This window comes from Artibeus jamaicensis, unplaced genomic scaffold, assembly GCF_021234435.1.
Source record: "Artibeus jamaicensis isolate MK-2021 breed Jamaican fruit bat unplaced genomic scaffold, CSHL_Jam_final scaffold_2172, whole genome shotgun sequence".
Classification (NCBI taxonomy): Eukaryota; Metazoa; Chordata; class Mammalia; order Chiroptera; family Phyllostomidae; genus Artibeus; species Artibeus jamaicensis.
The window spans coordinates 1,755,680-1,781,543 of NW_026522031.1; the positions used below are offsets into that span (position 1 = coordinate 1,755,680).

Below are 25,864 nucleotides of genomic sequence, written 5' to 3' on the forward strand. Positions count from 1 at the left end.
TGGGGGGGGGGGGGGGGGGGCAGGGAGCAGGGGGAAGGGAAGGGAAAAAAGAGGACAGAGGGGTGGAGAGCACTACCATTCTTTTGGTAAAAGGTTCTTTTCTTAACTAACTTGTCCCTTTATCCAGAGGCTGTCCCAACAGCCAGTGAGCGACAGCTGAGACCAGGGTGAGGGGATGTACTGAGGGAGCTCTGGTCTTGTTTTAACTTAACGACGGAGCTTTCTTCAGTCCTGACACAGGCTTGTTTCTCCAGAGCTCTGTTAAACGACAGTCCGGGTGATCGCACAGCACTTACACTCCCTCCAGAGCTTGTTCACACACTCATCCTCTCCATGACCCTGACTTGGAGTGCGGACGCGATCAAGCCTTTTTCACCACCACGGGGCATCTGCAGAAGGAAGGGTCTCGGCTGCCGGACCCCCCAGCCCACCCTCCTGGCTCCGCACGGGTTGTTCTTCCCTTATTTCACAAGCCCTTTCGCATCTTCATTCCATGAAACGAAAGCAAGTCTTACAGGCTATTCATCAGGTACAATTTTTTTTTAATGGAAATCAACTGCAAAACTGTTAGATTGGTGAAACTTCCTATGATGAAGCTAGGAAAACACCAAAACGTTAAATAACTAAGCAAATGCACCCACACAAAACCTAGGACTCTGGTGTCCTGGTGACACTCTTTAGGGCGTGATAATAACCACCAAACAAGGTGAAGGCCTTTGAAGTCCTCAAAGAAGGGTTTTACCTAAATACAATGGTCCCATTAAAATCCACAGCAACATGCCCATCAAACAGGCTCGCCCCGTCATGCACATTTCACTGAGGATGAAGTAGCAAGATGACAACTTCCTTGTGATAAAGAGGCTTTAAAATAGTCTCAAGTGACTTTGCTACTTTTTCTCTCATTTCTAAAAGGGTAAATGGGAAAAAGTGATTTCTTTTATCAGAGGGCGACAGCAGCCAGTAAAACACTGACCGACGGCATTTTTAGGCATTTTAGAAGCGAGAGAGCCTCGTTCAAAGTGGACCCTTCCCTGGCGGGAAGAGGAAGAGAGGGAACCTTGGCCGAGGGGAGAGGGGCCGACCTGGCTAAGGTCTGGAAGCATGAAATGAAATAACCACATGTACCCCATCCAGGGGCCCGGGAAGGAAGAGATCGAAATGCAGTCCTCCCAAGCCACAGACAGAAGGGCCAGGAGGAAGAGGGAAGAGTGTTTTTTAAAAGGCAAACCTGGAGCAGAAGGCACCGCAGGGGCGCTAAGGTGAGGATGCCAGGGCAGCTCTGAGGGGCTCCGGGGGGCGCTCAGTGGAGCAGCAGGTGTAGTAGGGCCGAGGTTGTCCACAGCCAAGAGGCTCCCAGCATCAGACAGGCCGGCGCGCCCTCCAGAGAGCTGGCCCTTGGAGGAAGGCAGCAGCACAGTTTATAGCTCGGAAGTAAACCCAGGATAAGATTAAGTTAAGTGAGAAGTGGCCACATGGCGTAATGGAAGAAACACTGGAGTTCAGTCAAAAGGCCTGGCTTGTGACTTGGTCCCTGTTCTATCACTTACCAGACTGTGGGACCCTGGGCAGATCACTTAACCTCTCTGAGTCTGTTCTCACATGCAAGGCACAGAACTAGCTGTCCTGCCTACTTTACAATGATGTGGTAGGATAAAGTACATGTATAAAAAATATATATATATGAAGTCCGTACAGAAAAAGGGCAGCCATTGTTAATATAATGAGAACAGTTTGTGTGACATGGATGTAACCTGGCAGCCAAGGAGAGTGGACTGGAATGCACATGCGTGAACAATGATGACTTCACTGTACTAGTCAGTGGGGGCGGCAGATGCAGATGAGTGAGCGTGTGTGCTGTGTGGCTGTCACATTCAAAATGTCTGAGCAATGAATCTACACCAAATCTCGTGTTAAGTAAAACTATTCTGATGGTTCAGAAGGCCGCAGCTATGGGCACCTGGCGATTGGCAGCTTCATCACAACAATGATACATCATGTCATGATGCATGATACCTGGTCGCATGAGCATTGCATCATGCCTGGTGCAATTTTTTGGAGAAACATCAAATCACCCAGGTGACTCAGCCCCTCTACAGCCCAGATTTGGCACCCTGAGACTTCTGGGTTTCCCCAAAACTAGAATCACCTTTGAAAGGGAAGAGATTTCAGGCTGTCAATGAGATTCAGGAAAATATGATGGAGATTCAGGAAAAAAGCTGATGGTGATTGGGAGAACTGTGTGAGGTCCCAAGGTGCTTACTTTGAAGGGGACTAAGGTGTCATTGTTTTGTGTACAGTGTTTCTTGTATTTTGTATCTTCTTCAATAAATGTCTCTTTTTCTTTTTTTTAATTTTTATTTTTTTTAATTTTTAGAGAGAGGAGAAGTGAAGGAGAAAGAAAGGGAGAGAAACATCAATGTGCGGTTGCCTCTTGTACACCCCCTACTGGGGACTTGGCCCATAACCCAGGCATATGCCCTGACTGGGAATTGAACTGGTGACCCTTTGGTTCACAGGCCGATGCTGAATCCACTGAGCCACACCAGCCAGGGCTCTATTTTTCATAACACATGGTTGGATACCTTCTGAACAGACCTCATATATACATACATGTACATGTACTTATATGCCTAAAGTTACACTTATTTGCATAGTTACACAACAGTTACATGTAATGTAGTTACGAGTTACAAATAACACACACATATACGATCATTTGACTTGTATCATCGCATATATAAACATTTGCATTTCATATTTAATCTGACTTATTCTGCATATATATGCTGAAACAAACTTTGTCAACAGAAACGCACAGAGCATTGAAGGAAAAGTAAAAGGAAGATGACCCCAAATCTCAAAGTCCAAGAGGCCCCGTGAGAAGGTAAATCTGCTGTCTTGATTAAATGGCTTCGGTGTCCTTGAACATGGAACCGACTCTTTGACTCTTACAACTTCATTGAGGAAATGACAACTCACCCACAAACAACCAGAGAGCAAAACAAGGCAGTAAAATCAGCCAGCCCAGGGCAGACTGTGTGGTCCACCTACAGCAGCCCCAGGGCCATGCGGGGGGAATAAAGACAGCAGCCTGAACACACAGCCAGAGACCCGGCCGTTTACTGCGGGAGGCCGTGGCCCACGCCAGGCAAGGGGCCTTGCGTGGGTCAAGAGTCACAGCCCACTGTGCCCACCCTCCACTCTCTCATTTTCTTTCCACCTTTTCTAGCACAATCAACGTTTATTCAGGACCAACCACGCAAGGAACTAGGGGCTGGAGAAAAAAATGCAACATTTTCCCCGGGGAGTTAGATATAAAAACAAGTAAGGCAGAAACAGCTAAGCATCAAATAAGTAACACTGATTTTGCTGCCAAAGGAAGGCGAGAAGGTGGAGGGCTACAAAGGTTGGCTGGGGAAGGTTTCTTGGGTTTCATGATGCCTGGCCAAGCCTTGAAGGAAAATTAAGATTCAGACAGCTGAGTGTTACAAAGGGTTATTAGAGCACTGGGGTGGCTCAGTGGGTTGAGCACCGGCCTGCGAACCAAAGGGTCACTGGTTTGAGTCCCAGTCGGGCTACCTGCCTGGGTTGTGGGTCTGGTCCCCAGTCAGGGGTGCAGGAGAGGCAACCACACCTGATGTTTCTCTCTCTCTCTTTCACCCTCCCTTTCTCTAAAAACAAATAAGTAAAACCTTTTAAAAATAAAATAAAATTATATAGTTTCAAGTGTCCAATTTAAAAGTTTTTGGAGACAAGAAGTGTGAATCGAGACAAGGTTTGCACCATTTGAATGTACCAACACGACTCAACTACAACTTCAAATGGTGAGGATGATAAATTTGATGTGTACGCTATCACAGTCTTTTTTTTAATCCTTACCCGAGGATATGTTTTTACTGATTTTAGAGAGGGGGAGGGAGAGAGAAGGGGAAAGAAACATCAATCGGTTGCCTCCTGTACGCACCCTGACCAGGGACTGAACCCACGGCCTAGGGATGTGCTGACTGAAGATCAAGCCACACTTTTGTGCACAGGATGATGTTCCACTCAACTGAGCCACCCGGCGAGGGCCACAGTGGATTTAATTATTTTTTTTAAGATTTTTATTTATTTATAGAGAGGGGAAGGGAGAGAGAAAGAGAAGGAAAAATCATGTGTGAGAGAAACATCAATCAGTTGCTTCTCACATGTCCCCAACTGGGGACCTGGCCCACAACCTAGGCATGTGCCCTGACCAGGAACCAAACTGGCAAACCCCCGGTTTGCAGGCGAGACCTCAATCTACTGAGCCATACAAGTCAGGGCTATTTTTTTTTTAAACAGTGCTTCCTAAACAGAAAAAAAAAAAAACCCTTTTTTTAAGGAAGGCATGAATGCACACTGCCATTGGTAGCGAGTAATGAGCTGAAAAGTCTGATTCTGCAGAGGGCTCGTACAGAGGCCACAGGTGACTCAGTCAAGTGGGCTGACGCTGGACTGAAAAACCTCATCACGGGTGGCACCTGACCCCCTCACCAAGGCTTCTAACCTCATGGTCCAAGGACGGGCGTCAAGTTTCAGCCGTGAACACCCTGTAATAAACTTCAAATGCTTGTTCGCATGTGTATTTTGACCTAGAGAGACAGTAAACGAACGGCTTTCAGATTCTCAAAAAAGTTTGTAACTTAGAAAACTTGGAAACCACTCACGCAGGCCATGGGCAGAGGGGCCTGTGTGGGGTGGGATGCGGCTGAGCTTTTAAAAGCTGAGCCCGTTTTCCCTGGGACTCGCTGTTACCTGAACACCAGACAGCACCGGACAAATGGATGCCACCCCTGCCGCTAGTGGTTCCTTCCTCGCTGAGTATCTAACAGAGCTACTGGCAATTTACGAGAGCAGCTCGCCAGGGAGACACCTGTTGTAGGAAGGAAACTAGCAGAGGGTGAGCAGAGAAGCAAAGCCAGTAAAAGGGACGGGGAGTGAGAAGGTGCAATAAATTCAAGTGCCACAGAAGCCAAAGGAAGAAAGTCCTGGGGGAGATGAAGCCCTTACCAGTGTCAAGTACAGAAAAAGGATTAAGAAAGATAAGGCAACATAAAAAAAAAAAAGAGAGACCCAAATTCTATGACCTTCAGATGCATGGATTCTGTCGGGTGATGAAATAAGAGGTCAGAGGTTAAGAATGAGGTGTCCCAGTTGGGACACGTGAAGAGCAAAGGGCAGTGCTGTTGACAATTTTGTCCAAACATCAGGCAGACCCCAGGCCTGTCCTGGGCAAACAGATCTAGTCGGTTACCTGGCTGAGGAGGAAGTTGGTAGAGGCGGGAAGGCAGCAGATACCAACTCAAAGGATTTGGCCGTGAAAAGGTAAACAGGATGTGAGTCAGAAGCACTAGTGAGATAAGGGAAGCCTTTATCAGTTACTTATATAGGAGGCAGGGCGACTTCTGGAGGTCTCAAAGGGGGAGGGGAGGGGTGGATGAGAGCGTCCTGCACCCTCCATCCCCCTGAACATCACCATGCACACAGAGGGAGCTCAGCGTTTCTTGCTCTAATGTTGACCGTGGGACTCTGATCCTCCCGGAAGGAGGAAGGAAGAGAGAATAAGCAGGAAAGGGGAGGGGCCTTTCTTCCTTCAGAACTATACAGAAGGAGGAAAGAAAATGTCTTAACACAAAAAGGCAGGCCAGAGCCTTTTATTTCAACCTAGTGCAGGTCAGCGCCACAGCCGTCACAGAAAGATGCATTTCCATTTCCAAATCGGCCTGAGGCCTTTTCTTCAAGGGAAAAAGTCGGTAAGAAGGTGAAGTGAACTCTTGGAGCTCTCTGGCACTAATTCCCACGGAGATGGTCAGAAGTAGAATAAGGAAATATATCCATGGCGTAACATCTGTCATTCAGTGCTGAGCAGTTGTGTTGCTGGTAATTTCCCTTCAGGCACATGTAAATTCAAACAGGTAAGAAAAGACCAGCTGGTGCTGGATGCAAAGAGGTGACCATACTGGCTCAGGGCTGTGGAACAGACGGCTTTTGTGGATGAAACGAGCAACAGAGTAAGAGAGGCTATGAAAGTGCCATCGGTGTCGACGCCTTACCAGCCCAGCAGAGTCAGGGGACCACAGTTGCAGTAGGACAAACTTGCAGCCAACTCTCCAAGCTGAGAGAACCATTTAAACACAATGTGGCCTGTGTAACCGTGCAGAAGAGCAGAAGAACGGAGCAGGACTGCACATGGCTAGCTCTTGCTTCTGGGACAGCTCTACTGACCGGGGGTAGGGGGGGCGACATTGGCAATGGGAGAACGAGCCACGCGCAGCATCGTCAGCACCTTCGGATTGTCCCTCTGAACGTCTCATTTGCCCGGGCTCTTCCCCTTTCTCTTTCTTTCTGTGGCACTCTCAAAATGCAGAGGGAGAACCCGAGTGACCGGGGTCTGTTCTCTGACCTCCACACTCCCAGGCAGGAACCGCTGGCAGTCGGCAGTCGGAGGCCCTCGTCTCCAGTCTGCGTCTCTCTGTTCCGAGAGGCTGCAAACGCATACCTGCTGCTGGGACACGCCCCCCACCTGGAAGTGATTCCAACACTGACTTCCCCCACTATGCACTTTTGTTAGAATAAATTATTCCAATTAAAAAAAATTAAAAAGACAGAAGCATACTATGTAAAGGGAGAGGAAACTCGACCAAATGTCAGGCAGAGGCTAAATGAATCGAAACAGCCTTCATACACAGACGATTCTTAAGTGACCACCAGGCAACCCATCGGAAGCAAGGAGAGGGAAGGCCCTCCCAGGATACACGAGAGAGGGGGCGGGCCCACACCCACCAGGAGAGAAGCTGTACGACCTGGCGACACGTGGGGCCAGTGCATGGTCACTAGGGAACACTCGACCGTGGGAAATCCATCCTAAGGCCTGAGTCACACTCTAAAACACGGAGTTTGGAGTATACATTTAAATAACCAGACAGATATTTATTACAAAAGTCAGTTTATTTTCCCTTCCTGTGTTACATATTTTCCCTTTTTGTCAGTAATGAGCAATCAGACTGGAGATCTGCTCGATTAAATAATATTAACAAACACCAAATTTCAGAGTATAAAGCAGGATGTTGAAAAATATTCCCTAACCCAATGCAATCCTCAAAATTGCACATTTTCCCCCTAGTTTGTGTACATCATTTAAAATATTTATACAGAATGACCTCAAAATATGGGTGATTATGGGGTGGCAGGGGGCAAAAACCCAGAATTATCTCCTGGAGGGCAGGCCCCTTGTAGTACAGGCTCCCCGACTAGATGAGTGTTCTAGGAACCCACGTGTAACAGTGTACCAGCTGGTGTTGTTGTGAGAGGCTGCGTTTGGCTTCACTGGTCTCTCTCTTTTTTTTTTGAAGACTCTTTAAATAGTTTGCCCATTTCATGACGGGTCATTTACAAGCACACCTGCCCACACTGCGCTACGTGTTCAGCAGTTTTGGACCCAAAATAGCATGACCTTTGTGCTCCACCCTCCCTAGTCACCTGATCTCACTTTGAGCAACTTTTTTGTTTCCCCAAGATGAAAAAAGTCCTCGAAGGGAAATGTTTTGCTGATGTGTAAGAGGTGAAACAAAAATGGCACAAACACTGAAAGGCATCAAAATCTATGAGTTTAAAAACTGATTTGAGCAGTGGGAAAAAGGTCTCAATAAGTGCATTGCGTCAAATGGAGAGTACTCTGAAGGTGACTTAAGTTTAAACATGTAAGAATGAATACACAATTCCTTGTAATAAATTCTGGGATTCTGGGGGTCCCATCTCACGGTACAGAATTCACAGTCTTGAAGACGTACACTCTACAAACTTCTAAAGAACAGGTACCTAAATACCCCTGGGGCCCTAGTAATGCAGTACTTCGATTCAGTGCCACACCCCTGAATTACTTACTAGGACACAAGGCCTTTCCTTTTTCTCCAAGTTTAGTCCTCTTTTAAGTTAACTCAGGGAACCCGGCTGCACCCGAGATCAACCCCCTGGAAATAAGGCTGAGCAGAGTGGCTTCCCGGTGGGCCCCAGGCAGCAAATCTGGGGCCGAGTGCGTCGGACATGGGACACACGCTGCCATGTTCGCAGCGGACACATGTGTGGTCCTTGAAAGGGTGACTGAACCCTTTCAGGAGTCAGTCGGCTCTGAATGAAGACGGAAAACAAGCTGACAACAATTTGACGATATTTCTGCTTCTGTGTGTAGTGTGATTAACAAAGGCCTTCTTGATCCACAGTGGGCTTACGTTAGGTCCGGCTGGAGCACTTTATCAGGATCAGAGGCTTCGAAGAGGAGCCTCATTTCCAAACTCATCTCCAAAGCAAAATGCAACGAGTCTTTCTATTGCTGTAAACCACGCCCGGCTGCTTCGTGCTCACTCGGCTTTCCAGGTTGGAGAACAAGGGTCCGAGTCCCATACAGCCTTTCAGGTTAAAGGGATAAACCTCAACAGGCCCAGCGAAGACACCGGCAGATTCACAGGCCATTTGTACATTCATGAAACAACAATGAAGTTCATCAGTGACGGTTCCTGTAGTGTAGCAAAGCGACCCGGCCCCAGGCCGGTCAGCATCGCAGGGGCCCACGCTGCTGAAAGGGGCGTGGCTGTCTGAGGCTGTGCCGGGTCCCCTGACACAACCCCAAATAGGACGAATTAAAAGAAATAGCAGCAGTCCTGACGTGTGTCCCAGGATTCTCGTTCTTTTGCAGGCACAGTCACTCACTCAGCACGCGGGCCTGTCCCCTTTGCATGAGAGAGCATATCTCCCTCACTATTAATGGCGAGATAAACAGAACGGTACAACTTGTCTGTGAAGAGAAAAGAGCATGAAATGTGCGGTGATAATGGAACTGGGGCTGCTGGAGCACTGTGTTTTGAACATAATAATGACTTTGGACAATTACATTCATTCTGACTTCACACAAAGACAGCTCTAACCTTCAGGGAATTAGAAAATAATTCTGAAAATTACAGTTTGTATTACAAAAGACTTAATGTTACATTACAGTCTCCAAAAAAAGAACTGTTACGCAAATTAAATAATTTACAACAGGTGGAACAGAAAATCGATCCTGGGGCTCAGATGAAAAACGGCGTTACTTAAAACAGATCCGGTTTCTTTCCATTCCGATTTCTAGTACGATCATAACAGCGAGTTCACCAGGAGACGTCCCTCCACTTAGCAGGGGCACAGAACTGGACGGGTTCCTGACCGGCCTCTAGAAGGCACAAGGCGGTGGGCGGAAGAAAACGCCCTTTCCGAGAGCGCCGTGCGCCAGCCTGAAGGCGGCACCAGGGTGCTGAACGACCCGTGACTCGCTGGACAAGACGGCGGTGTCTGGCCTGGGACGACTGAGGCTGCCTCCGACTAGGGTGCCCTAGACTCAGGGACAGAAGCTGGGCGCGTCCCCGGTGGGTGAAGCTGTCACTCGGTGCTCTCCATCAGACCTGTCTTGGGCACCATCTCACTGACAAAGGGACAGATGTCATGTGCTCATTCAGAAAGCAGCATTTCAGAAGCACAAGGCCTTATTCCGTACTGGCCATTTCCCAGGAAGCAGCAGATCCCAGCCAGCAATGTCCAGGGCACCACGCATGTTTTCTCAGGAGACTCAAGGTTCTTTTTAGGAGCTGCACTTTTTTAACCCCATGTGGCTTGGCGCACACTGTAATTTCCTTCCGAATTTCTGAACTATCTTTACCAGAGAGCTCCCTGGAAGAGCACTCTGATTCACAGTTGCTGATACTTTAAATAAGTCTCTTGTCACTTTTTTCTGATTTTATAAATGACAACACTCATTAGACTCAGGTCAAGGGCAAACTAAGGGCCCTTTGCCTCCTTGAAACAAGAATGTCTTTACACTAATAAAATGTTACTTTTCACAAAAGGGTCTTTAAAAGCAATCAGCAGTTGTGCTGGTTTAAGAAGTGCTTTAAGTAAATGCTTTGAACTACATTAATAAGGAAACATACTAATTCAAAAAAAAGGGGGGGGCACCCACTTACCATGAGAATGAAGAAGTAGAAAACCCACATCCATCCTAGGTTGTCCTGGATCAAAGACACTAAATACTGTAAGGGAGAAAAATAAATGACAATACAACCCTCCATCACTAATAAAATGAAGTAGCTAAAAGTCGATTAAACGTGGCTCTTCTAAAAAATAAGAAGGGAGTTAGGGTTTGCGTAATGTTTTGCAGTTTACAAGGCCCTCTCACACGTGTTCCCATGGAAACTTCACGAACGACCCCCCCTCTGCAAGCCTGCAGGGGCCAGATGCAAACACTGCCTAAGAGAAGACATGGGTTCGAGAGGCTTCTTTCTTTTCACTTTGCTATTAAGGGAGGAGGATACACATCCTCGAGTCACTCCCGTTTAATCGTTCTTTCTTCCAATGCAAGGTACTAGAACTGAAGCCTTCAGAAATAGTTTGTCTTTTATGTCACTCATTTTACAATTAATGTTTGCTCATAGGATTACTGGACGACTTTTACTTTATTTTCAAACCATAAAAATAGCATTTAACCCACTTTTTTATTAAGGGAAAACAGAGAACGTACAATGTGCTCCTTTAACCACTTTTCAGCGCACACTCCGCGGCGTCAAACACACTCACGACGCTGCCCGACCCTCACCGCCGTCTGCTCACGAAAGCTTCCCTCACCCAAAGGGACCTCGGTACTCCTCGGGCAGCGACACCCCACTGCCCTCCCGTCCCCGCCCCTGGCAACCTCTACTGTGCCTTCTGTCTCTGCATTTGCCTGTTCCCGGTACTTCAGGTTCCGTGGAATCACGCAGTGTTTGTCCTTTGTGTCTGGCTTTTTTCACTTACAATAATGTTTGTAAGGTAACCCTGTTCTACATGTCGGAACTCCATTCCTGGTACTTCCTGCCAAGACGGAGGCGTAGGTAGACACACTATGCCTCCTCGCACAACCAAAACTAAGGACAACAAAAATTTAAAACAAGAAGACAACCAGATCTGACAGAAAACTGAACTGTACGCAAGTCCAACAACCATTCATTCAGACCAGTAAGAGGGGTGGAGTCAGCGACCGGCTACAGAGAGGGGTCCTGGCAGGAAAAAGCGGTGGCTAGCGACCCCAGCGCAGGGTGGCAATGGGCCGACCCAGTGAGGCGTGGGAGGAGGTTGGCTGACCGTGGTCACACATTCTCGCACAGATAAACCAGACGAAAATGAGACAGACCATGGAACCCAGGGCCCCAGTGATGGGAAATAAAGCCTCAAAACACCGATTGAAAACACTTCTGGGGGTTGAGGTGCAGGGAGAGACTCTTAGTCTCACAGGAGAGTTCACTGGAGAGACCCACAGGGTCCTAGAATGTACACAAGCCCACCCACCCGGGAACCAGCACCAGAAGGGCCCAATTTGCTTGTGGGAAGCAGCAGAGGGGACAGAAATCTGAGAGCGGACCTAGTGCCATTGTTCCTTCTGACCCCGCCCCCACATACAGCGTCACAACCCAGCAACTGGGTTGCCTCGCCCTGGTGAACACCTAAGGCTCCACCCCTCATACTTAACAGGCACAACCAGACCAAAAAAAAAAGGCTCAAACAGAAGAACAGATCAAAGTCTCAGAGCCAATACATCTAAATGACCAAGAAGATGCACAGCCAACCCATCAGATGCACAGTTCAAAGCACTGGTGATCAGGATGCTCACAGAACTGGTTGATTTTGGTCACAAATTAGATTAAAAAATGAAGGCTACACTAAGTGAAATGAAGCAAAATGCACAGGAAAACAATAGTGATGGGAAGGAAACTGGAACTTAAATCAATGGAGTGAACCAGAAGGAGGAAAAAAAATGACCAAACAGAAAATAAAGAAACAAGAATTCAAAAAAATGAGGAGAGGCTTAGGAACCTCTAGGACATCTTTAAATGCTCCAACATCCGAATTATAGGGGCACCAGAAGGAGAAGAGGAACAGCCATAAGTGGAACACTTATTTGAACAAATAATAAAGGAGAACTTTCCCAATCTGGCAAAGGAAATAGACTTCCAGGAAGTCCAGGAAGGTCAGAGAGTCCCAAAGAAGTTGGACCCAAGGAGGAACACACCAAGGCACATCATCATTACATTAGCCAAGGTTAAAATGAAAGAGAGAATTCTAGAAGCAGCAAGAGATAAGGGGACAGTCACCTACAAAGGAGTTCCCATCAGACTGTCAGCTGATTTCTCAAAAGAGACCTTACAGGCAAGAAGAGGCTGGGAAGAAGTATTCCAAGTCATGAAAGTCAAGGACCTACATCCAAGATTGTGTTACCCAACAAAGCTTTCATTTAGAATGGAAGGGCAGATAAAGTGCTTCTCAGATAAGATCAAATTCAAGGAGTTCATCATCACCAAGCCCTTATTACATGAAATATTAAAGGGACTTACTTAATAAAAAGAAAATAAAAAATATGAATAGTTAAAGGACAGCAAACCCATAGTTATTAACATCCACACCTAAAACAAAAGCAAACTAAGCAAACAACTAGAACAAGAACAGAACCACAGAAATGGAGATCACATGGAGGGTTAGCAACAGGGGAGTGGGAGGGGGAGAAGGTACAGAGAATAAGTAGCACAGATGGTAGGTAGAAAATATACAGGGGGGAGGGCAAGAATACTGTGGAAAATGTAGAAGCTGAAGAACTTATGATACATGGACATGAATTAAAGGGGGAGGGATGTGGGAGGGGGTGTGCAGGGTGGAGGGGAGTGAAGCGGGGGAAATGGGACAACTATAATGTCATAATCAGTAAAATATATTTAAAAAAAAACCTCCATTCCTTTCCACAGCTGAATGATATTCCACTGAACGGCTATCCCACCTTTGTCTATTCCCCTGTCTACTGACTGACACGTGGGTTCTTCCCACCTTGGGACTACTACGATAGTGGTTTCCACTGGGACTTGTACGCCCCAGTGAACACTGGCGTACAGGTATCTGAGGCCCTGTTTTTCATTCACTGGGGCTCTCCCTATACCCAGGCGTGGACGTGCTGGGTCACAGGGTGATTCTAACATCTGACTTGGAGAAATCACCACTGTGTTTTCTGTAGCAGCTGCACCATTCTGCATCCTCACCAGCAAGGCATGAGAGCTCTGATATCTACACATCCTCGTGAATACCTGTTTTTTAAATTAATTATACCCATCCTAACAGGTGTGAGGTGGTGTCCCCTTGTGCGTTTTTGTTTGCATTTTCCTAACAACTAAAAAAATTGAGAATCTTTTCAGGCATTTGTGCACATTTGTCATGACAATTTCTCCCAATGTTTTCTTCTAAAAGTTTTTTAGTTTTAGCTCTTAGAGTTAGGTATTCAATCCATTTGGAGTAAATTTCTATGTATGGTATAAGGTAAGGATCCAAATTAATTCCTCTGCATGTGTATATCCAGTTTTCTCAGGAGCATTTAGTGAAGAAACCATTCTTCCCCATTAAATGGTCTTGGCACCCTTGTCCAAAACCAGTTGGCCATAGCTCTGGCCAGGTGGCTCAGCTGCTTGGAACGTCATCCTGTGCACCAAGAGGTTTCAGGCTCAATCCCCGGTCAGGGCATATGCCTAGGTCATGGGTTCAATCCCCAGTCAGGGAGTATATGGGAGGCAGCTGATGAATGTTGCTCTCTCTCATCAATGTTTCTCTCTCCCCCCACCCCACCCCACCTTCCTCTCTTTCTAAAATCAATAAAAACATATCCTTGAGTGAGGACTCAAAAAATAAAATCAATTGACCATAGGTGTGAGAATTTAACTACCCCATGTTCTTTGATCACATTATTCATCCATCAGCTTTATAACAGGAAGAAATTAAAGCAGAACAGCTTAGTGATTTAGCCTGGGTCACATCTCAGGAAGCAAAGAAGCAGAGGTCTAGTCACCCACTGAAGGAAGCACAGTGGCCGTCCAAACACTGTCTGCTACTTTATCTTCCTTTTAAGTAACTTCACCGATACATGATTCACACATCATGACGCTCACGCATGTAAAGAGTAAAACTCGGTGGTGGTCAGCACACTCAGCACTGTGCAACCGACACTGGAACCTAAGCTGAGACATCATCCCCAAAGGAAGCCCTGTCCCTGTGACGCCCCAGGCCTATCCAACCCTGGGTGCGCACCCCCTACTCTCTGTCCTTATAAATTTGCCTATTCTGTATACTTCATCTGAATAAAATAATATACGGTATGTGGTCTCTCGTGACCGGCTTCTTTCACTTAGCACATTTTTTAGGTCCGTCCATGCTGTAGCACCTGCTGGTCCCTCGTTTCTCTATAACTGCCCAATAATACTTCTTTACCAGGGTACACCACATTTCATTTGTCCCTTCTTCAGTTGATGACCACGGGAATTGTTGCTACGTTTTAGCTGTTATAAGTAACAGTTATGAACATTTGTGTGCAAGTGTTGATGCGGACACTTGTTTTCATTCAGTCTTACTGAGCCCCTGCCACTTGTCAAAAGCTCGCTACGTGTTGGGAATAGGAAGAAGAACAAAGAGCCTGCTCTCAAGGAAAGCAGAATCCGGTCCAGTGGGAAGATAAACCAGTAAATGGGAGACACCGTGACCAGTGCCCCATCACAGGTATGCAACAACTGCTGTGGAAATCGGGAGGGAAAAAACATTTGGGGGTGGCGTCAAAGAAAGGAAGGGAGAATAAAGTTATTTGAGGTGAGTTTGGGGAGTAGCTAGAGAGAAGGCTGAGAAGAGTTTTTAATAGCAAATCATGGAGCTTACAATTTCATAACCCAGGCAATGGGAAATCTGTCAGAAACCAACACAAATGAGTGAAGCTAACAATGATGTACTCCTGATCCTGCTGCCCAAACCGTGAGTTAGGAATCTGAGGACTGCAAGAACTGAATTTCTCAGAAATTCTAAATAAAGGTAAACTCCCTGAAATGTTCATTGCAACCCACTCGTTTGATTAATGAAGAAAACATTTGCGAGGAAGAACAGCAAACTGCAGTGCTTTCAGAAAAAGACACCTAACACAGTCTCTCCTTACCGCTTGTATACAGACATCTCGACTGGCAGCCAAAGCATTCTCTGGTTCCTACTTCAAAGCACGATCGAGTAAGCAACTTCTCCTACCTCTGCTAAGTTTTCCCCCCTTCAGTCTCATGACCAATATGCTAAGCACGTCAGTCATGTCAATCATCCATTCTACAACCATTCAACAAACACCTGAACGTCTACCGGGTGCCAGGCACCACACTTGGTCCTGGGGCTGCGGTAGAGCACAAAGCAGAGCAAAGCCACCCTCATGACGCTTACACTGTGCTGGGGGAGACAGACACCAACGAGCACATGCCCAGTCCGTGGCTGGAGAGTGGGAAGTACTAAAGATGGTTTCTTTTCCTTCACACTTGCCCTCTCATTCACAACCGGATACCAGTGATCTATCCCCACTGAACAAGCAAAACGGCAATGACCTAAATGTCAAAACTACAAACCTTTCCCTCCCATTCTCCTTCCCCTGCCCTCTGCACATCTATGACCTTGCTAACTCCTCCTCAGATTCTGGATTCCTGTTTCTCTGACCATCGGGCATCCCCCATGGCTTTGTCTATGTTCTCCTTCCCCATTTAACATCTCATCGCTTCCGTAATTTCAACTACGCTACTCATGTGGCTGATTCTCAAATCCTTATTTCTGCAAAATCCGCACTCGGCGACCTGCAGCAGCATACCCCGGGAGAGGCATGACTCATGACCGTCCCAGACAGGAGATACCCTTCTGAGATAAGGCTGCTTTAAGGAAAAAAAGAGAGACCGAGCTAAAGAGTTCTTCCCACATACAGTAGGCCGGTCTCGGCCCAGAAGCTCTCTCTCTAGAGCACAGAAGACTCGCCAGTCGGCCTGCTGAAATACAGGCCCCCAGGCAATCTGCCGTATGCTCGGAGTTCTGTACCTCTGGTGAGCGTCCCAGGTGATCCTGATACAAGACACGCACAAACTGCCCTTGGAGACATGTTGTAGGAAGCCGAAAAAGGGACTCTGAGCAGCTGCAGTCCCTGGCCACTTCTGCCAGGGATCCGTGTGAAGAGTGTGTGTGTGTGTTTGGTAGTGTCTGCACCCCAGGTGGGGGATAATGAGAAGCATGTGTCTCACGGCCTCCCTGGAGTGTCAAGTTCAGGCTGAGAAACAGGGGGTGGCGGGTTGGGACTGAAGGATCTGTCTGATGAGGTGTGAGTTTATTTCCAGGCAGAAAGAATCTGGAAGTAAAAGTGGAAAAGGGACCTAGAAAGGTAGAGGTGCCTTCCCTACGAGGTCTCACCAGTCAGACCTCAGGGAAGACCAAACCCCCAGACTGAGTGCAGCCAGACCTTAGCAAAGATTAAACCCCGGGCTCTCAGTACAGCAGACCTCGGGGAAGACCAAGCCCCAGGCCCTCCGTGCAGCTCATTACAGCACAAGGGTGCCACCTACTGCAGCCCAGTGGGCAGGTGCAAACCCTCCCACTCAAATCAACCCCTCTACTGCTCACTCACCTGGCCCACGGCAGCTCCAATGCTCCCAGTCCCGTCAACAATCCCTGTGACAGTCGCCAAAGCCTCACTGCTCCCTTGGATCAGCTCCTGGCGACCCAGGTCAGCAGAAATAGCCGAGCTAATCATATTAGAAGGTCCACCAATAAAAAATCCTAAAGTCAAAAAAAATCCTAAAGTCATAAACAGAACAGGTTCTTATTAAAACACTATGACTCCACTAGGAATCTATTGAATAAGGCAAAGTCTTATCCCACAATTTTAATCAACATGTTGGAGAGAGAAGAAATGGGACAAGTGTAGTAGCATAAACAAACATTTAAAACTACGCTGGAGACAAACAGGAAAAAAGAGGGAAATAACCAGTAAAAATGGAATTTCTCTCAGGCAGTAACATCTTCAAACTAGCTAGCCTCCACTTTTGTAAAACCCCTTCCTGAGTGACACGACGTGCCAGTCCAGTTTACGGAAGCCAACGGTCCAAGGCCCAGGGTGAACACACAGCCTTCCCAACCCGGGAGCGCGTGCGCCTGTTACTGACCGACTGCACTCGCCGGTCCAACTGTCGTGGCAGAGGGGCCTCACGGAGCACCAGTGCACCACAGTCAACCGAGTACAATGAGAAGGGGACAGAGGGCAGAGGAAAAACCGTCCGCACTGCTCTCGGGGAGGCAGTCCGAGGACCCCAGGCGCCGGCCCCCGGGAACCTGCCAGCACAGCCGGAGTCGGCTCCCTGAGCCCCGGGCAGCAGGAGCAGCTCTCGCCATGCTGAGCGTGATCTCAAGTTCAAAATACAGAATCCTTCTGTAACATGGTCCCTAACTGCACTCAGCTGTTTCACCTGGGACGAGAGGGAAGAAATATTGACCAATTCCACGCAGGAGGCAAAACTAGCTATACAGGACTTTTAAAAGCTGCTGAACTGGTTTCCAGTGTGGTAGCTCCTAAGCCACTTCCAGAAGTGAGAGCCACTTCCAGATGAGAAGCTGGGCCACGATCACAACTGCTGGGACATCTCTGTCCAAAGGGACTGATTCCACAACAAAAGGGCTGAGGGGCCACGTAACAAACAACAGAGAAACAGACTCTGGAGGAGGAGTCTTTCATTCCACCACCTGAATTCTCTGCAGCTCAGGTTTCGGTGTTACCTGCGGAGGAAGGAGGACAGGGAGAGGAGCAGGTGCCGTACCTGTGACAGTCATCAGAAGAGCATTAATGGACTTATCGTTTGGAGAACCTGGGGGGGAAGACAGAAACAGCACGCTGATTGGAAAAGCGCGTTACATGGGCCTCCCCCCGACAGTCCACCAAGACCCGGTCCCTGTGACCCCACGGGTCACGCCCAGACATGACAGAGCGACACACTCTTTCACGGCCTCCCCCCACTTCCATTGGTAATGTCTGCCTCTTGCTGGCGCTCAAGCTAGTGAGACTGCTAAGAGCTGCAGAAAAACCCTACGCCCCTCTCGGCAGCACCTTAAGGGACATGTACCAAACCTCCTGACTAGCATTTTTCCTCTTTTGAAACCTTTTCTCTTCTTGTTTTATTGGTTCTAACGCTGTCCCTCTGGAGTAGGCTCCAGACAGAGCATAGACACTCTCGAGCCAGCCCCTAAACAAACCAACAAGGCAGAAGAGATGCCAGTGTCCTCCCCAATACGTAAAACTAAGTGGCGGTGCTTTCATCAGGTATGTACAGGACCATACGAAGGCCCCACACCGCGCCTGGGTAGCAGGTCTCGAGGATCCCCCCAGGGTTCATCACGACCTAAGGCAGGTGCCTCAGCCTAGGAGGTCAGGAATATAGTGTAACTGCAAGGGCACACTCACGACTGTACCCAACCAGGGACACGACGGCCAGAAGCAGACTCAGCGCCAGGACCGGCGCTCTCTTCTGTAAGACGTCAGAGATGAAGCCCAGCAGAGTTCCACCTGTAAGCACAGAGAACGTGCCACAATCACAATCATTTATACTGCAGCGCAGGCACCCGACACGTGCTCGTCGGGCACCTTCCATGTGCTATCGGGATCCTGAAACTGGTCTGGCCACAAAGGTGGCTCACTCTCCTACGAAGTTTCCTCCCTGACTTCCTCGTAAGGTGATTATTACCTGACTGTCCATTGTCACGACGGCCGACTGGGGCAAGGCACCACAAAGCAGAGAAGCAGACACCAAAATAAGAAATAGAGAAAATCGCCAAAACCACCCACTATGCCTTGCTGTGTTCCTTCTTCAAGCCAGCTGTGAAGGCTTTTCTGGATTTTTCTGCTTCTTGATTGAAAAGATGATCAAGGACCATGCCTCATGGTCTATCAGTAGCAGCCAATAAATATGAAGAGGAACCCCCCAAAGACAGAATTACCTTCTGAAGGGCAGGCCCCTTGCAGCACAGGCTTCCCCTGCCGGGGGAGTGTGCCAGGGTCCCACCTGGATCAGTGCACCAGCTGGTGCGGCTGTCAGAGGCTGCGCTCGGCTTCAGTGAATTTTGTTTGAAGACTCAACGCCTTTGCCCATTTTGTGATGGGTGATCTATGAGCGCACCTGCCCACACCACACTGAGTGTTTAGCAGTTCTGGACCCCAAAAGGCATGACCCCTGTGCCTCATCCTCCCTATTCACCTGGTCTCGCCCCTAACAACTTTATTTTTATTTCCCCAGATGAAAAAAGTCCTCAACAGGAAACACATTTCGCTGGTGTGGAAGAAGATAAACAAAAAAGGCAGAAACACTAAAAGGCATCAGAATCGACAAGCTCAAAAACTGGAGCGGCAGAAAAAACTCAACAGGTGTATCACGTCAAGTGGAGAGGAGCACCGTGAAGGTGACTGAAGTTTAAACATGTAAGAAGGAAGTTTAAACATGTACAATTTTTTATAAATAAATTCCTTTTTTGGGGGGTCCCTCTCACATTCACTAAAATGAAACGCAGAAATTACAGTTCACTAATAACTAGCGGGTCCTGGTGTTTACAAAGAGGAGATACGCATCCTTCAAGCAGCACGGTCACACTGAGCTGCAGTCCCGTGTTAAGTTCTAGGGCTCGGGGACACCTGGTGCATCTTTATCAGACAGCAGGACACAGACGCACGGGCGGCTCTGAAGGCAGCCACCTCGCCTCCGGCTCACGGCCTAAGAGTAAGGGTGGCCCTGACTGGTGTGACTTAGTTGGCTGAGTGTTGTCCCGAAAAACGAAAGGCCACTGGTTTGATTCCCAGTCAGGGCACAGCTTGGGTTGCAGATTTGGTCCCCAGTGGGGCACATGCAAAAGACAACTGACTGATGTTTCTCTCACACATCGAGGTTTCTTCCCTTTCTCCCTCCCTCCCTGCTCTCTAAAAATAAAATCTTTAAAGAATTTTTTAAACAGTAAGTAAAGGCAAACAAGTCCAAACACAGCAAGAGCGTGCCACTGAAGGATACACGGGTGCTCTCATGGGCTCGGGGCAGTTCAGCCTTACCGCAGTTCTAAACATGAATGAACATCACAGAAAGGACCTCAGGTTTTATCATAGCCATTTAAGTCTTACCCACTAAAATGCATTCTGTACATGTCTGATGAAAAGTTTTCTACTGCCCTGGCTGGTGTGGCTCAGTGGAGTGAGCGCCAGCCTGCAAACCAAAGGGTTGCTGGTTCAATTCCCAGTCAAAGCACATGCCTGGGCTACAGGCCAGGTCCCTAGTAGGGGGTGCGTGAGAGGCAACCATACATTGATATTTCTCTCCCTCTCTTTCTCCCTCCCTTCTCCTCTCTCTAAAAATAAATAAATGAAAATCTTTTTTAAGTTTCCTACTTCCCTGTTTATACTTCCAGCTATTACAAACAGTCACTACTAAAATCTACTGTGGACAAACCAGCTAAAAAACATTCACAAACATTAATTCCTGCTATTATTCCTACCTCTATGATCAGACAATCTATGCACTAAGCCAATGTGTATAGCTAAGGGCTAAGACATTAAAGGAGATCATAGAGGAAAACATCCCAAGACAGAAGCACAGTTCTGTCAACGAAGGACTGAGAAATAAGGGCCCCATAAATCACAGGGCTGCCGTAGGCTGGGTCTTCTCTTCTACAGACTTTTTTCCTTTAAGAGTGTGACTGTTTACTGGTAGGGTAGTTTAGGAAAAATGGCTATGGAATAAACAATAAAACTTGAGATGATGCCAGATGTCATAACCCAGTAAAAGATCACTAGTGACTAGTGATTCTAGAAAAAGATGCATGACGGGCATTACCTATAATCCCTCCAACGTCATACCAAATGGACAGCTTGTCAGCTTCCGCCTCCTTCCATCCAAAGTTGCTGCTCAGGTAGAAGGGCAACCAGAAGAAGAAGGAGTAATTCACTAACTTCAGGCAGGCATAGGCCAGCGAGTACTGCAAGACAGACGTTCAGTCATCAGTAAGGACCAGCGCGGCACGGCAGGACCACAACTTCTCGGCAGCGCCTGACTGTAAAATTAAATGCTTCCACCAATTCCCACTGGCCTGACTCGACCCGGTCTCCCTCTTCTCTAACCCCGTTACCTCCTAGAAAGACATGCATTGCAGGCCTTTGGAACAGAAAACGCACATGCCCATCTCCCAACTCTCTGCACTTTGTTCTCCTTTCAGGTCCCGGGTAGAAGCAAACCAGTGTTTTGGAACTGTAAGGCAGGGCACATACTCATATTTCCTTATTTAAACAAAAATTAAAGGTATTCATTTGTGCCGCTGACTAGCATTAACCATAAGCAAACAAATGCAGTAAAGATCAGTTTCAACTGCTAGCAGCCAAACTATTTTAGCTCTTCTACTCCCCGCAAAGTTAATACTGTGAATGATGAAGAGCACCATGACTAAATTCCGGTGTGAAGGTCTAAAAAAAGCATCAACATTACAACTACCTTCACATTCCAGTTTCCAAGGGCTTTACATTCTCACATCCCGTGGAAACACACAGAGTGTCTCTGCTGGGCCAAAAAGGAAAGAACGCACTTGTCACAGGGCTCGTGGCTCTACTTTTACGAATAAAAGATGCAGCTGCCTTAAGGTGGCAGTGGCGCTAAGACGCCTGTATTCAACACATTACTACCAGGAAATCCTGACACAGAGCACCAAAGGAAAGAGGAGGAGGAACACAGAGACTGCTTCAAAGGGTGTCTGGCTAGTATATTCTCCTCCCTGGAGCTGCCAGTTATTCCCGAGGTACCACTGGTTTTAAAACAGCCTCCCTGGCCAGGCAGCAGCCGCCCCCAGAGGGCCCGGGCCCAGGCACGAGTGCATTCTGCCCAGACGGTCTGCTCCGGAGACAAAGGAATTGCATTAACTAGATTTCCTTCACCTCCCTTCCCAGGTCAGGGAACAACAGCTTGGGACACACAAAGGAAGAGCGACAGACTCCACACTCGGTCATAACAAATTTAAGTTCTATCTCAGAAATTAATCTCTTACCAGCAGAGCATTTTAATAACTGGTTAAAGTAATCATTAGCATAAGAACAGGCCTAGAGAAACCTGCATTTCCCTTACACGACACATCACATTTTAAAGACCATGGGAACTTACATGTTCACTCATATCTGACTATGTGTTTGCAAAGGTCAGTTCTCCCAGTTAGCGCGGGGGGCGCGGGCAGAAGGGAGCCGGCAGGCGTGGGGTAAGACAACCTGCAGACTCTGATTCCAGCTCCGGGGTTACACTCAGAAGCACCAGAGAACAATAAATACAAACAGGTGTGTTCACAATACGAGGACGCTCTAGACCCCAGGGGAGACGGGTATCTTTCTATTCCACAGAAGGGGAACCGAGACTCGAGGATGCGCTGAGCGACTTGCCCCAGGCCGCCCAGAGAGGGAGTGGCTAAGCTGGAAACATAACTAGGCCTCTTAACCTCCACTCCCGTGCCACGGTGCCCGAAACACCAAGACAGAAAAACTGCTGCAGAAGGCATTTAGTTCAGACATTAGGAAGTTCTCCTGACTGTAACGGTTGTGGAAACACTGGGATGCGTTACCAAGAAACACCGTGTAGTACTGTGCTCTGGACCTTTCAGGAAAAGGCCCAACAATGGTGTCCACCGGAATACGAACGTGGGCAATTACGGCAGATCTGACCCATTCAAAACTCCTCTTGGTTGACATACAATGTTATAATGCTGCCACAGGCCAAAAGCGTACATTTAAAACCAACTCTGCCTTCTTCTTCGAATGCTAGGGCAGGTTCGGCAAACGAGGGCTCGAGGCCAACCCTAGCCTGCCCACGTGTTCCATGTGGCCCACGGTTTCTTTGGCTCTCAAGTTAAGTAGTGGTGGCAGAGGCTGTGCAGTCCCCACAAAAGTCAAAAACATCTACTGTCTGGCTCTTCACAGACAAGGTCTACTGACCTCTGAATCAGGTATCAAAAAACGTCAGTGGTGCCAACATAAAAATAAGCTGAGGGGCACTAGCCAATATTCCTCTGAACGTAAACGTCTACAACTCAGTATCAGAGAGAAGCGCGTTAAAGATGCTTCGCCCGGGCCGAGGTAACCCCCTGGCTGTCGCATCTCACGGGCTGGAGGAAGGACACCTGGCCGATCCTTACCGGTATGACTCCAGGAAGGCAACAGGCCTGGTGAAAGCTTATTGCCTTGATCTGGGTGACAGTACTGCCTTCTTGGATTGAATAATTAGCCTCATACTCATCTTCATTTTCAGCACCATTAATTAATGGCCTGTGCGAGTCTTCTTCAAAATTTTCTTCTGCTTCAATGCCAGGGAGACCTAAAACAACAGTTAACAGCCGTCACTTGTGGGCGCCTGGCACTGTGCTAAGTGTTGTGCATGCATCGTTACTTACGGGGTCACTATTATTTTATTTCCACTTTACGAAAGAAGCAACGAAGTTCAGAGGCCAAGGTCAACTAAGGTCAATGAGGATCACATAGCAGCAAACCCAGGTCTCTAATTCTACTTTATTGGGCTTCAATGCAATGTGTTTTCAGCTAAATCACACTAGCTCTTTAATATGCAAAGAGTTAATTACATACTATTAAACTGATGTGCTTCTTTAACAACATTCAAAAGATAGAACCGTACATCAATTTGCTTCTGCAGTTTCGCTCATACAGATTCTGTATTCAACCAGAGATAAGTATCTTGCTACGTTATTTTTCTGAAGGAGAAGAAATCTGTCTCAACCAGTGAAATTGAAAACATATCATGCTAATTTCTAACCAGTGTCTCCATTACAAAAGTCATGGGCACATGAGGACTTCTCCCTGTATCTACAAAAGGTGAGCCTCACCCCCTCAAACACGCGCGGCCAGGCCCGGCAGAGCGGGACACGGGACACGGGACACAAGCAGCGACGCTGCTCCTTTAACCCACTGAAAAGAGCTCCCAGTTCTCCTAGGGAAAGAGAGACTGGCTGTCCTGGCCTCAGATTTCTCTTCGCTGATAATAGTAAGACGCTGTGAACAGAAGTGACGCTTGTCCTCACCAATTTCTTCGGGGGACACCAGGAGTCCAAAGAAGATGACGATCCCACCAGCAAACTGCACAGCGGCCGTCACCAGAAAGGCATACTGCAGGAGAGAGGCAGGGGCCCTTACACATCTGGGACACTCGTCAGAGGCCCGTGTGGGAGGCGGGGTGAGGGCTGGGGCGGGAAGGCCTGGGAGACTGGGGCGAGACCAAGTGCCGAGTGCTCGGCCTGTGCGGGCGCTGAGCTGGCTTTACCAGTGTTTCCTCTTCGGCTCTCCCGGGCTCCCCTGAACAATGAGTGGCACTACTGTGATCGTGAAATCAGGGCTAGCTCCAAACACCTCCTTCTTACACCGCACAGCCTCCCATAAGACAGTATGTGCCATCAAAGATATTCTGCCCAGTTGAGCGGATCAAACAGTAAACCAAATAATGTAAGGCAGCACAGAGCTGAATAAACGGGGAGACCCACTCCTAATAAGAAACATGTATACGAATTTAAGAGGAATTAACAGCTGCAGAGGCTGAAGTCGCTACACAACCCTTTGAGGCAGAGCGGGAAAGCAAAGGAACTGACCATCTCTCCAGCACAACTGAAGCAAAGGCACTGGGTGGGAGGCAGAAGCTTCTGCTGGGAAGTAACAGGGAACACAGACCCGACTTGGGAAGGTGAGATCAAGATTAAAGACTCTCAAAAGCTAGGCTGCGTAGCCGAATTTTATGTAATAGACAACGGAGCCTGATATGGATAGACGGTCTAAATTTTTGAACAAGTCAGTGACAAAAGTAGTGTTTTCAGAGGTCAAATGTGGGAACATCACCTAGGGTGAACAAACATTCCTATCTGAACCAATCGGTACAATCCAGGCATGAAGCTAAAAAGCCTAGAATAAGGGAGACTGTGGACACTGGAAGGGTTTCCCATCGGCCCTACGCAGACATGAGGCCACACGTTCACCTGATTCCAGCAACAAGAAGCAGATGCACAGTAAAAACCCTCCCCCTCCCATCCACTCAACCCTCATTTTCCAATCCTATAACCACTGTTGTTACTACAGCTTTACTTCCCAGAGATTGTCTGAGAAACATACAGGCCAATACAAAGATGTACTCCTGACTGCTTCCTTCATTTTACACAAATGGTGTCACTTAATACTCACTGTGTTGCACCCTTGCTTTCTTCACTTAACACAGTGCTACCTTGGTCCTTGTCATTAATTCACTCTGATGAGTGGCAAGCAAGCACCAAGTGCTGAAACATGTTTTCTCATCAAAAGGCAACAAGTACCAGGTGTGACGAGTACCAAGGCACCACTGCATACATATGCACCACCGAGATGTTTCCCCATCGGCACAGGGAGAGCCGTGCAATTCTCTTTCACAGCTGCACGGCATTCCACGAACAGGTGTATGACAGTGTAACTATTTCCCTTTTGGTTGCCACGCGTTATCAAAGTCTTGCTATGACAAACAACGCCGAAATAAATGTCCTGTAGATCTGTGACTCTGTGCGTGCCGAGGTGCTCCCCTGTGGGGTCAATTCCTGCGGCTGTCATTTTGACGGACAGCCCCATACTGACCCCAACCAGGGCCTGTTTACTTTGCCAACTATAACGCCTGCTGCTCTGCATCCTCGTAAGCACATTGTTCTCACACTTTGGGATTTTCGGCAACCTCATAAATATTCAGTGTCGTTTCTTTCTTTTTCACGGTGCGGTTTTAATTTGCCTTTCTCCTCCGACAACACCTACGCTCCACAAGGGGCGGACACGTTGCCCCTTTCGGCCAGCGTCCATTCTCTACCGCCCGGAGGCGCTTAGAGGAACTTAGTAAATGTTAATGAAATAAAGTTACAAATGAAGTAGAATTTCTTTTATGTTTACAAGCTGTTTCTGTTCCCTTTTCAT

At 47.7% G+C, this 25,864-nt stretch overlaps 1 protein-coding gene across 2 annotated transcripts in view; it reads right to left on the reverse strand.

The window, feature by feature from the left end:
- Nucleotides 1–6,956: 6,956 nt before the first annotated feature.
- Nucleotides 6,957–25,864, reverse strand: part of SLC37A3 (solute carrier family 37 member 3) — a 49,556-nt gene continuing 30,648 nt past the window's right edge. For both annotated transcript variants that reach the window (XM_037138792.2, XM_053656621.1), the window contains exons 8-15: nucleotides 23,974–24,058; nucleotides 23,077–23,255; nucleotides 20,748–20,889; nucleotides 18,341–18,442; nucleotides 17,700–17,747; nucleotides 16,514–16,665; nucleotides 10,011–10,076; nucleotides 6,957–8,812 (exon numbers count right to left, since the gene is read on the reverse strand). In XM_037138792.2, coding sequence (XP_036994687.2) covers nucleotides 8,720–8,812; nucleotides 10,011–10,076; nucleotides 16,514–16,665; nucleotides 17,700–17,747; nucleotides 18,341–18,442; nucleotides 20,748–20,889; nucleotides 23,077–23,255; nucleotides 23,974–24,058 — 867 coding nt within the window. In that variant the 3' untranslated portion in view covers nucleotides 6,957–8,719. The remainder of the gene's footprint in view (nucleotides 8,813–10,010; nucleotides 10,077–16,513; nucleotides 16,666–17,699; nucleotides 17,748–18,340; nucleotides 18,443–20,747; nucleotides 20,890–23,076; nucleotides 23,256–23,973; nucleotides 24,059–25,864) is intronic.